General features: G+C 32.7%; 2 protein-coding genes across 3 annotated transcripts; both read left to right on the top strand.

Annotated features, from left to right (window-relative positions):
* The first annotated feature begins 3,581 nt into the window (after positions 1–3,581).
* On the top strand, positions 3,582–8,189 carry LOC112509516 (DUF21 domain-containing protein At5g52790-like). 2 transcript variants are annotated; one of them, XM_025114507.1, is made up of 14 exons: positions 3,582–3,617; positions 4,491–4,549; positions 4,632–4,708; positions 4,924–5,007; positions 5,088–5,201; positions 5,355–5,441; positions 5,526–5,665; positions 5,742–5,829; positions 5,905–5,978; positions 6,073–6,257; positions 6,343–6,509; positions 7,304–7,350; positions 7,458–7,728; positions 7,806–8,189. In XM_025114507.1, exons 3-14 carry the CDS (start codon positions 4,640–4,642, stop codon positions 7,920–7,922), a joined length of 1,443 nt encoding a protein of 480 aa, XP_024970275.1. In that variant the 5' UTR covers positions 3,582–3,617; positions 4,491–4,549; positions 4,632–4,639; the 3' UTR covers positions 7,923–8,189. The 2 variants fall into 2 exon arrangements, with proteins under 2 accessions (XP_024970275.1, XP_024970274.1); XM_025114506.1 differs by lacking the exon at positions 3,582–3,617 and having other exon boundaries at positions 4,014–4,549.
* Positions 8,190–8,411: 222 nt separating this feature from the next.
* Positions 8,412–9,846, top strand: LOC112509681 (uncharacterized protein PAM68-like). Its single transcript, XM_025114766.1, has 2 exons — positions 8,412–8,967; positions 9,446–9,846. The coding sequence occupies exon 1, from the start codon at positions 8,415–8,417 to the stop codon at positions 8,964–8,966; it is 552 nt and encodes a 183-aa protein (XP_024970534.1). The 5' UTR covers positions 8,412–8,414; the 3' UTR covers position 8,967; positions 9,446–9,846.
* Positions 9,847–11,620: the final 1,774 nt, after the last annotated feature.

Below are 11,620 nucleotides of genomic sequence, written 5' to 3'. Positions count from 1 at the left end.
AAGATTCTTGACCCTTCTCATGTTCATCCGATTAGGAAATTTATCCGGTAAGTACTTACCAAGTAAGTGTTTAGTAAATGACCCTAACTTTTCTGGGTATTAGATTAGAATGTTGTTATCCTCAAACCATTTATATACACATGTAATTAACTGATATTTCCCCCCTTTTTGGGTAAAGCTTGTATTTTGATATCCCGTTACCAATATCCGTATCTTATTTTGGCTAATTGTCACCTCAGTTTTTGGGGTATTACATCTCCAACAAGATCTCTATAATTTATTTAAAATCGAGACTTAAAAGCCAAAATCTCAAAAAAGAAAAAAAAATTACATATCTATACTATATTATAAAGCATTTGACAAAAACTCTTAAAAACTATTTTTTATGCACGAAGTACTGTTTATTGATGCATATTACTTAAAATTTAAGATTACAAGTAAATCGTGCATAAGTACAACTTATTAAAGTTTCATACTTTAATTCATCTAACTAACTGCAGATAAATATAATCAAATATTGGATAAACATCTCATTTTAAATATAAAATTAAACCTAAATTAAATTATAATTAAAAAAATTACACCAACACAAGAAATTTAAAAAGATTAATTAAATACTGATATCGATATTTTTTTTCAAAAATTTATGATATTTTTAAATTTATAATTTATTCAAAAATAAAAACATTATCACTTTCTCAAAACCACATAAAACCAATGTTTATTTAAAATTCAAGATTACAAGTAAATTATGCATATACAACTTATTAAAGCTCGATGTTTGAATTCGTATAACTAACTACGGATAAACATAATCAAATAGAGGATAAACATCTCACTTTAAAATATAAAAAATCTAAAATATAATTAGAATAATTATCGAGTTCTAACAAAATAAATAATTATTATCTTTATAATAAAATTATATTATTAAACCAAATATAAATTACTTCGTTATTGTACCTAAATTAAATTATAAAAAAAATTGAATTAAAAAATAACACAAAAAATGAGAAATTTTAAATAGTTAATTTGATACTATTATCGATATATTTTTGTCAAAATTTTATGATATTTTCAAACTTATATTTTATTCAAAAATAAAAACACAATTGTTTTCTCAAAATCACATAAGATCATATTATAACATCGACTGAGATAAAAAAATAAAATAAAATATTAAAATCAAGATGTATCTTGTTGCATTGCACGAATACCTTTCTAGTATATCTATAATAAATTCTATATTTTAGTGATTTCAAAATCCATTATATTATTAAAGTATTTTACTAATTTACCATTATAACACACTTTTTAAGAAAGAATTTATATAAAATAATAATATTTTCAATCTTATTGGAGTGTTTGAATAACATTTTTATTTCTATTTCAAACACTTTAAATTTTAGAGAATTTTCTAAAGTTATAATTTTATTTATTTTATAGAATTAACAAAACTCTGATTTTATCAGTCGTAGGTAATATATTGGAGATATTGTAACAGACTCAACCAAATTGATGAAAATATTATGTTTTAGAGAATGTATTACAAATTCTTTATAATTTTTAGAAAATAGAGAACCGAAAGTAAAAAATAATAAAATAATTGTACTGAACTCCAACAGATTTTCTATTTTAAGAAATTTCAACTTTAACTATATTATTAAAACTAGAAGGGTATTTGTACAATGCATCGATATACATTTCGATTTTAGTGTTTCATTTTTTTTGTCTTAGTCGATGTTATAATACGTTTTTATGTGGTTTTGAAGTTATCGTATAAAATAAATAGAAATATTGATATTAGTACCGGACTAACTAATTTTTTTTTTTGTGTATTTCATTAATTCATTTTTTTTTTGTTTAATTAATATAATTTTTATAAAGATAATAATTAAGTATTTGTTAGAACTCAATGATTATCCTAATTATATTTTAGTTTGTTTATATTTAAAATGAAATGTTTATTCTCTATTTGATTATGGTTATTTGCAGTTAGTTACACGAATTCATACAAGAAGCTTTAATAAGTTGTATTTACGTACAATTTACTTGTAGTCTTGAATTTAAGTAATATACATCAATAAACAATACTTCATGCATAAAAAATAGTTTTTAAGAATTTTTATCAAATGTTTTATAATATAGTATAGATATAGATATTTTATAATTTTATCATAACAATAGATTTAAAAAAAAAAACTTCATATAAAAACTAATAAATCAATACCATTGATTTTTAACTTCATATAAAATAGGTGGCATTTGGTTCGGAGAATGTTTTTGAATGAAATGAAATCTGTTAAAGGAATTTGACTTTGAAAGAATTGGAATGAACTGTTGTCAGATTTGACCACCTGTTTGGTTGACAGATATTGGAATGAAATCTATTAAAAATTTAGAATCTGTATGTTTGGTTAATATAATATAACTTTAAAATTGGAATAAAATATTGGTTAAATATCCAAAATACCCATTTTGAAAATTTTAATTTTTTGAAAACTAAAAATACTTTAATAAAATAATTATTTAATATGTAAAACAATGTAAAATACACAACCCAAATATAATCATAAGCCAAACGACGTTACTAAATCGACGGTGGTTTAGATCTGTGGTGGTCCACAGTGGTTCAGATGGAGGTGGTCAACGGTGGTTCAGATAGGCGGTGGCGACAGTGGTTGTTCAAATCGGTGGTGGCCGGCGGTGTCCGACGGTGATTTAGATCGATGGTAGTCGTCGTCAGTGGTTGGTAGTGATATAGATCGATGGTGGTCCATTGTGGTTCAGGTGACGATGGTCAGATATGGTTCAGATCGGTGATGGATCATATCGATTATGGTCAATGGTGGTTTAGATCGACGGTGCTTCATATCGGTAGTAGTTGGCGGTGGTTCAGATCGATGGTGGTCCGTGATGGTTCAGATGGCGATAGTCGACAGTGGTTCAGATCAGTGGTGGTCCATGGTGGTTCAGATGGCGGTTATCGACGATGGTTCAGATTGACGATGAATCAGATCAGTGGTGGCTCAGATCGGCGGTGGTTCTGATCGGTGGTAGTGATCAGCGGTGGTTCAGATCGGGGGTGGTCGGCGGTGGTTCAGATCGGTGGTAGTCGGTGGTGGTGGTCAGCGGTGGTTTAAATTGGGGGTGGTCGGCGGTAGTTCAGGTCGGTGGTGGTGGTCGGCGGTGGTTCAGATCAATAGTGGTCGAGAGGTGGTCGGCGATGGTCATATTGAGTTTTATAAGATTAGAGTTTAGTAGGTTAATGACATATTTAGTATAATGAAGATAGAGATTCAATTCCATTAAATATCATGTATTTGCTAAAAAATATTAAATTCCTTAATTTGTGAAATTTGCATGATTTTAAATATCATTTCTTCCTAAATGAGTTGGAGATTCTGATCTTCTACGTATTGAAATGCGCGAGCTTTCTAATGAGACGTTCAAATCACCATCACGAACCTCCATCAATGGAGATTCAATTGGCGACGTATCCAGTTGCTCAGCAACAAGATTGTACAGCTTCGTGGACAACCACTTCAGACTTCCCTAACCCTAACCCTAACCCTAACCCTTGGCTTTGTTCACAGAAGAGTGAACTGTGAAGACAGGTACCGTTCTTTAAATATAAATTGGGGTGGCAAACTGCACCCTATCTAGTGATTTTCTCCTCGTAACCAATTAACATCTGGACTTACTTTTTAAATTCATAATAAATGATCTGATTCTAACATATAAAAAAGGTGCATATGGCATTACTCCTTATGTCAGTTTCCATGGATCAAATTTCTGCACTTAATTATTCAGATTTCATGTTTCATCTCCGTAATTGGCAAAGTCCAATTGGTTCGCTTGGACCATATTCCATTCTATAAATGGCTAAGAAGTAGTTAATTTGTCAAAAAGCAAATGCAGGAATGCCATAAGAATGTAAACAGGCACTGTTGAGTTGATGGAATCATAATCTTGGTATAATTTAGTCACCAGTCAGCCTTCAACAATGGGGTAAATGACACATTAGATCATCATGTGTGCACTATAGTCGCCTATACCTGTACTTTGATTTCCATTCTCAACTCCCACCAGACCCAATGAGCTTTGGGGGACTTATAAAATCATTAAATTTGAAATGGAGTAGTTGAGAGTGAAGTGTTTGCCTATATTTGTGGATAGCCTTTTTGGGTTTTGTCTTCTATTGTCATCAGTTCTTTTAACCTCTGCAACTGCCAACCTTTCCATATCTCAATGGCCATAATAATCACGGCCTTCTCTGTCTATTTAAACCCGAGTGCTTACAGTACTCTTAACAATCTTTTCGTTGGCCTAGTATAGTCTAGTGTTGAAAGATCAGTAATCAGCAAAATGGCTGCAAATGATGTGCCATGTTGTGAAACTATGTTCTGGGTTTATTTAGCCTCAGCTGTTGCCTTGGTGGCTTTTGCTGGACTTATGTCGGGCTTAACACTGGGTTTAATGTCACTTAGCCTTCTTGATCTCGAGGTGCTCATCAAGGCTGGTCAGCCTAAAGACCGAAAGAATGCAGGTCAGTATTCAGTTCACTGAGGTGTTTGTCATGAAAATTTTATTACCTGATTCTGATGTTTCCTTGTTTTTTGATTTTGCAGAAAAGATAATGCCCATCGTGAAGAATCACCACCTACTCCTATGTACTCTTCTCATATGCAATGCCATAGCTATGGAGGTACTTCACTTCTACTAGGCGTGGGCTAAATGCATTCCTACCTACTAATTTCCTCCTCACGCACATCAACATCAAGACTCACTTTTTACATTTTCATTGCATGATTTGACATGGTTATGACTTAAATGGGGTGCATATAGCAACACCCTGATAGTATGATCATTCAGGATTTTCATACCTTCAATATCATGAGTCTCTTCTTTTTTGTCAACAAGGCTTTGCCAATTTTCCTTGACTCGATTCTCTTGCCTTGGACTGCCATATTGATATCAGTAACCCTTGTGGTTGTTTTTGGTGAGGTAAGTTCACAGTTTTCCACCCGTGGCTACATATCTCAGTAACGTTTCTATGTTGATATGTTTCTTTAATTTGACTTCAGATTATACCTCAAGCTGTGTGCTCAAGATATGGACTAGCTATTGGTGCAAAACTATCTGTGTTAGTTCGGTTGCTTGTTATGGTTGTCTTTCCCATAGCTTATCCTCTCAGCAAGGTACATCAGTTACTGTTATTTTTCTTCATATGCTTGAAGAATTGGGTATAGCCATGTAGAGAACTATGCACTTGGTGGCAGGGGTAATAACTTCTGTGTGTGGGTGCACAACCTTGGTACATAACGAAAAGTTTTCTGATTTAAAATTGACAGCTATTAGACTTGATCCTTGGGAAGGGGCATTCTGTGCTTTTACGACGTGCAGAGCTCAAAACATTGGTGGATATGCATGGAAATAAGGTATGATATGTTTGCATATTTTCGAACATATATCGCATGGCATCATATGACTAGAGTAGTCAACTGAATCAAATCAACTTTCAGGCAGGGAAAGGTGGAGAGTTGACAAATGATGAAATTACGATTATAACCGGAGCTCTGGATTTAGCTCAGAAAACCGTCAAAGATGCTATGACACCGATATCTGAAATATTTTCCCTTGAGCTGAACTCTAAACTCAATGAGTATATACCTGCTCTTTTGCATAATTTTTTTTTCTTCTCATCTGATAGCCATGATTGACAGATTGTAATTTTTCAGGGACACTATGAGTTTGTTATTAAGCAAAGGGCATAGTCGTGTGCCGGTCTATCTAGAAAGACCAGAAAGTATAATTGGTCTTATCTTGGTAAGCAATTTGAATGTTTTAAATTACTTGTGCAGTCACTTAAATATTACCACTGTATCTTTCACCATGATTTAGGTAAAAAGTCTAATCAAATTTCGACCTGAAGACGAAGCTCCTATTAAGAGTCTCAATATTCAGAAAATTCCTAGGTACAGTTTCTTCTTGCATGCTGAAATAATCTGTCTTAATTCTTTCCCTTTTGCATGATGCTCATCTATGCTTCGGTTTAAACATATTCGACAGGATACATGAATGTTTACCTCTGTATGAGATGTTAAATTTGTTCCAGAAAGGACAATGCCACATGGCAGCTGTTGTAAGGAGTAAAACTGCTCTTAACAGTACCTCAAAAAGTACCATGGCCAAGAACGAGACGGTCAAGAAGCATATCAGCTCGAACCTGACTCAAATTAAAGTGGACAGAAAAGGTCTCTTTTATCTTTATGAATGGTAGCCTAAAAGACATGAAACTATTGACTTATTCTAGTAATGACCAACTTGCACGAGTTACAGGTCACGATACGAAACTGAGCATCTACAGATCTTCCAGTGATCCTGTGTCTCAAAATCCAGCACCAGATCAAAGTTTTGCAACTCGTGCTTTAGACTCATTTCCAAATCCCAATGAAGAAATTATTGGTGTTATAACAATGGAAGATGTTCTGGAGGAACTTCTACAGGTTGGCTATAAGTACCTATATTACCATTGAAATTGTTTATTGCCCATAAGTTCCAATATTTAGCTCTTGGCTGTGAAATTTCATCTCCAATGTGACAATGTGTGATTCTTTTCAATGGCCATTTTCTGTAATTGACCAGTAGATAATTGATGCGGATGGTCATCTATATGGACCAATTTTTTTAACTTCTTCTCTAAGTACCCATATTTCTCGAGTTGGATCTTGATGTGGGCCTAAGCATGGAGGACCGGGCCTTAGTGTTCCTGGAAGCCCATGACCGGGCCAAAAGGGCGTGTCACACTTAAAAGCGCATAATTTTTGCTACACCGATTCAAAGTTAGAACGAGTAGCACGCCCTGGGTAGTCCCCCAGGATTTTCGAGGCCTAAAAATGCCGTTTAAACATGTTCTGAGACTCTTTATTTTGCTATTTTCCATGTTCCGTTTGGGCTTTTATCTTTGGCCCATCATCTCTTTTCAGGCCCCTTTTTTCTTGGAACTCTTTATTTATATACTGGATGTGTAAAGTGGATGGTCACTTGATCAATAACAAAATTCATTTTCCATCCAAATTCTCAGTTCTCTCTGAATTTGAACCTAGCGCTTGGTATTCATTGAATCAACAAGCTTTGAAAGAGGTTATTCCTGGGTCTTAACAGAATGACCAGGTTGAATCTTCGGTTCAATTATCATACACTGCATCAGCTCTACAAATTTCGCCACTGATGTTACTTAATTACGTGCATATTGATGTTTATCTTTTGCCCTCATGCCTTGTATCATCTCAATTTGAAGGAACCTATACTGGATGAAAAGAATGAGTATGTTGATGTAGACAACATGTGAGTATTCTGATCCCTACTTTTTTATTTAGTTCTAAGACAAGCTAATAATAGCGAACATTTGACACCTTAACGTTTTCGTTTGCTTTCATTCTTTTTAACTTCAGAATGAAAATCAACATACTTCCATCCTCATTAAGATCCGGTGCGGCATCAGCATCATCTCATTTGGACTGGAAAACTCTAGTGTCATCTCCACTTCCTGTATCACCTTCTAATACACCAGATTCTTTACACCATCAGATTTCTGCACTCAGTTCACCAATTTCACCATTTATTCAGTCACCCTTCACAAAACCAACATTATATGCTTCACCTAGAAAGTCTACACCGAATTCTCCTATGGGTCTCATCAGCAGCTCACCATCTTCATATAAGGTAAGCCACAAATGTTTGTATCATCAACTCTTTACATATTACTATTGCTATGCTCTTATGGCCATGATCTGTGGCAGGTCTCAAGGAAATCGTACGAGAAGCTGGAGAAACCTGGTAATAAATATTTCTCCAGTTTCTCACAGCTTATCACCCTGGAAGCAAGTGTACAAGGTTCTGCATTGTCTGATAATTAGTAGTTGTTAAATGTGTAATGCTAGAAATCCTGGAAGTTGGTCTGGAGGATTTGTTCAGGATCAAGTTTTCGGGATCTTTGTTTTTTAACTTTCTGTTTATAAATAATAAATTGAAATGCTGCAGAATAAGATTAGAAGTGTTCACTGCTTTGCATGACTTGTTAGCACTTACCACTAATACATATGTTGCAGAAACAATACCTTCTATGTTTCAAAATACAGAACCAGTCATTAGAAACAGATTTATAGGTAGAGAGTAATTTCATGGCCTGAATCAACTTGTGACGGTTAAAATCATCAACATCTGAATTTGAAATATTCAAGAAATTTAAGTATGCCCCACAAGAAAGTGTATAAAACCTCAGATAATCTTGAAAAATAGAATATGCAACTAAAGACAGAAAAATCTAGGAGTCCAAGATATCATCACCCACCACACATTTCTTGTGGATAAGATTACCAAGAAAAAAATGAAATAAAATCCTGTGTTTTATGAGAAACAAAAACCTAGAGGGAATAGAACAAGCCATGAAAACTCTGTTCCTGGAACTAACATCTCCCTGCATTACAACTTTACCTAAGATACCCACCAAGAACCCATCATATATTGCCACAAAAACATGGAAGATTCATGCAAAAGCAAAAGGGTTTAAAGGGGCAAATCTGGAAAAACAAAAACTTATGATGAAAGAAGAAAAGAAGAAGATGAAAGAAGATGCAGATGATAAAATACCAGATGTTGTGATGGAAAGGATGATAGTTAGGATTTTATTCAATGTGGGGGTGCCTTTGGTAACTGGGTTAGCTCTGCTTCAAATCTTTAGTGTAATAAAGGAACAGAATTTATGGCAAGTGCCACGTTGGCTTCCATTCTTGACAACTTTCATCACATTTGGAGCTTCAACACTTGGAATTGCTTATGGCACTCTGTCCACCAGTTGGGATGAAGACAACAAAGGTTCGCTTCTTGGGCTTGAAGAAGCCAAGAAGAATTGGGTTCAAATGTGGGATGAAGACGATGATGATGCAGGGAAGAACATTTGAGGTACCAACTCTATCTTAATTCCATATAACTCCTAATTGTGTTTTGTTGCATTATAACGTGACAATCCGTATCTTATTTCAGACAAATCTTAATAAAAAAATAACAGATATGATATACGAGTTGTAAAATTGATTAGGAACCCAGTAACCGCCCACAATCTCAACACATGACAAATAACATGAATGTGTGATTCATAATGAATAACACTTTCATATTTATCATGAATATGTGATTCATGATAGATATTCATCCGAAGAGGGACACGTGGCGTGCTGTGAACGGTTTCTTGATTCCTAATCAATTTTGGATTCCTAAAACGAAAGTTCCTGAGGTTGAATTATATGTTTAATTGTAGACCAGGATGTGCGCAGTAAAATCTTAGTAGAAGGGAGGATTTAGCATTGGGATCCACTATTATGGTTTAATAAATGATGGAATCTGCAGTAACTGAAGGTCTGAACCTCCATTATTTGTGCAGGTTTGGTGGGAATGGAACCTAATAGGAAAAAGCCAGCCAGCCAGCCAGACAGCCAGACAGCCAGCCTTTGGGTAGTGTTATAAGGTCAACTTAAAAAATCCCATTTGCAGGGTACAACATCTAATCCATAAAGTACAAGTTAAATCTGTTCATGATATCCTAAATTTATTACTACTTAAATTAAAAATCACATGTTTATGTATTAATGAAGTTACACCAACTGACTGACTACTGACAAATGCACAAGTCTTGCCGCTTCAAATGTTTCCCAGTTCACCACTTGTGGGTTTTGATGCATTGATTAGATCCGGGGATGTCATGAAACCCGGTTTCGAATTCAGACGTTGTTAAAATCTATATATTTAGCTATCTGTTATTGAATATGGCTGATAATTTTTTTGATAAATCATTACATGTGACGAAGATATGTTACGATAATTTGCTTGAAATAAAAACTTTAGAAAAATTGCCTTTTGCATTAGGAACCACAGACTTTTTTTGTTCAAGACTAGGTCATTTATGATTGTCCGGTAGATTAGTCGATGCGGATAAGAACATCTAGAATGGTGGAATCTTCAAGAACTTTATTTTCCATATTTTTTTTTCTGCCACATTAATAAGATAAGAATCTTAATAGAACTTCACAATGAAGATTCGTACAAAAGAGAAATTAGCTCAAATGACCATTTCCCTTGTTCAAATTGGCCTTCTAATTGTTTTCCTCCCGGATTGACCCAAATGTCACTAAATCCGCAATACCCAGGTCTGCAATAACTAAAAGACAAAAAATGTCAAAAATTCAACAAGTTTAACGTCGTGATTACATATCTGGTCGTTGCAATTGCATATATGTATTGAATTTTTAGTATTTAGTTGGGTCCACAATATTGCGGAAGTAATGACATTTGGGTCAATCTAGAAGATATATGGTTAAGAGACCAATTTGAATAAGGGAAATGGTTATTTAACAAGACTCCTTACAAAAACCTCATTTTCCAATTTTTTATCTATAAAATTTAATTTTATTCATAGATTATTATATAAATCTAATATATATATATGCATATTTTATTTAAAAAAAGTTCAATGATTTATAAAATTTTACTTTTTTATATTGATTTTGATTTGTTAATATTTTAAGACGAAGATTAAAATTGGAGATTGAATAATATTTGTAAAAAATTGAGGATATTATGAAATGTAGGAAATATTTGGAAAATTCGTGGATCTTAGAGAACGTCGGAGAGATGGAGAATTTGGATGCATTTGAGAGCTGGTTTTTTTTTTAAGGAGATGGGTGAGAAATGACATATGGTGTCATCCATATATATACACACACATATATATATATATATATATGTGTGTGTGTGTGTGTGTGTATGGAGATTCATACGAAAATAATACGTATTTAAGAAAATAAGAGAATAATTCTGGACTAATATTATTTGAGTAATGTCTTAAATAAAACTTTATGAAATATCGCCCAAAAGGGTAAATGTGTCATTTTTTGTACACAATTTATACATGGGAATTTATTTATTTTAATAAAAATTATTTAATACATTTAATTAAGGTATTTATTCATATTTTTTTTAGTTTTCGTGATTTAAGCGTAATTAATTTTTCATCTATTAATTTTTTATTTTTTTCAACATTTAAAATAAGTCTGATTTAGTTTTTCATTTTAAATATTTATTTTTATTGAATTAATTTATTTAAGAATTTTTTACTATTTTCGTCAAAAATCACATTTGATATCCACAATTAATCGACTTTTTAATTTTTTTTTGCTAATTTTCATCAATGTATCATATGTGATACTGATTATAGTGGAAAAAAATGTAAGCTATCTACAATATTACATGTGACATGTGTAAATTATGAATTACGTTTTGAAGCACATGTGATATTATATATTTTAAATATGTGTTGTTATATATCACATATGACTCTGCTTCCGTTATTTTTGTTTTTCAATATTTAATTTGAATCATTGTTTATCAAGCTTTATATCGCATATCATTAGGAAAATATTTTTTAAAAATAATTAATTATGAATCATATGTGATTTTGATGAAAAATTTAGTTTCTTAAATGTTGCTTTAAATAAAAAATGAATTCGTTAAATAAAAATTCAATACGCTTATTTTAAATGTATTAAATATAAACATTTTT

This window comes from Cynara cardunculus (genome assembly GCF_001531365.2).
Source record: "Cynara cardunculus var. scolymus isolate 2C chromosome LG 3, CcrdV1, whole genome shotgun sequence".
Classification (NCBI taxonomy): Eukaryota; Viridiplantae; Streptophyta; class Magnoliopsida; order Asterales; family Asteraceae; genus Cynara; species Cynara cardunculus.
This window is presented reverse-complemented; position numbering and strand designations above follow the sequence as displayed.

Excerpts from the sequence above, each read along its gene's own strand:
- LOC112509681 (XM_025114766.1), top strand. The coding sequence starts at position 8,415 with ATGAGAAACAAAAACCTAGAGGGAATAGAACAAGCCATGAAAACTCTG.
- LOC112509516 (XM_025114506.1), top strand. The coding sequence starts at position 4,369 with ATGGCTGCAAATGATGTGCCATGTTGTGAAACTATGTTCTGGGTTTAT. Across the intron at positions 5,202-5,354 it reads TAGCTTATCCTCTCAGCAAG|CTATTAGACTTGATCCTTGG; the intron begins GTACATCAGTTA and ends TAAAATTGACAG. Across the intron at positions 5,666-5,741 it reads CTGAACTCTAAACTCAATGA|GGACACTATGAGTTTGTTAT; the intron begins GTATATACCTGC and ends GTAATTTTTCAG.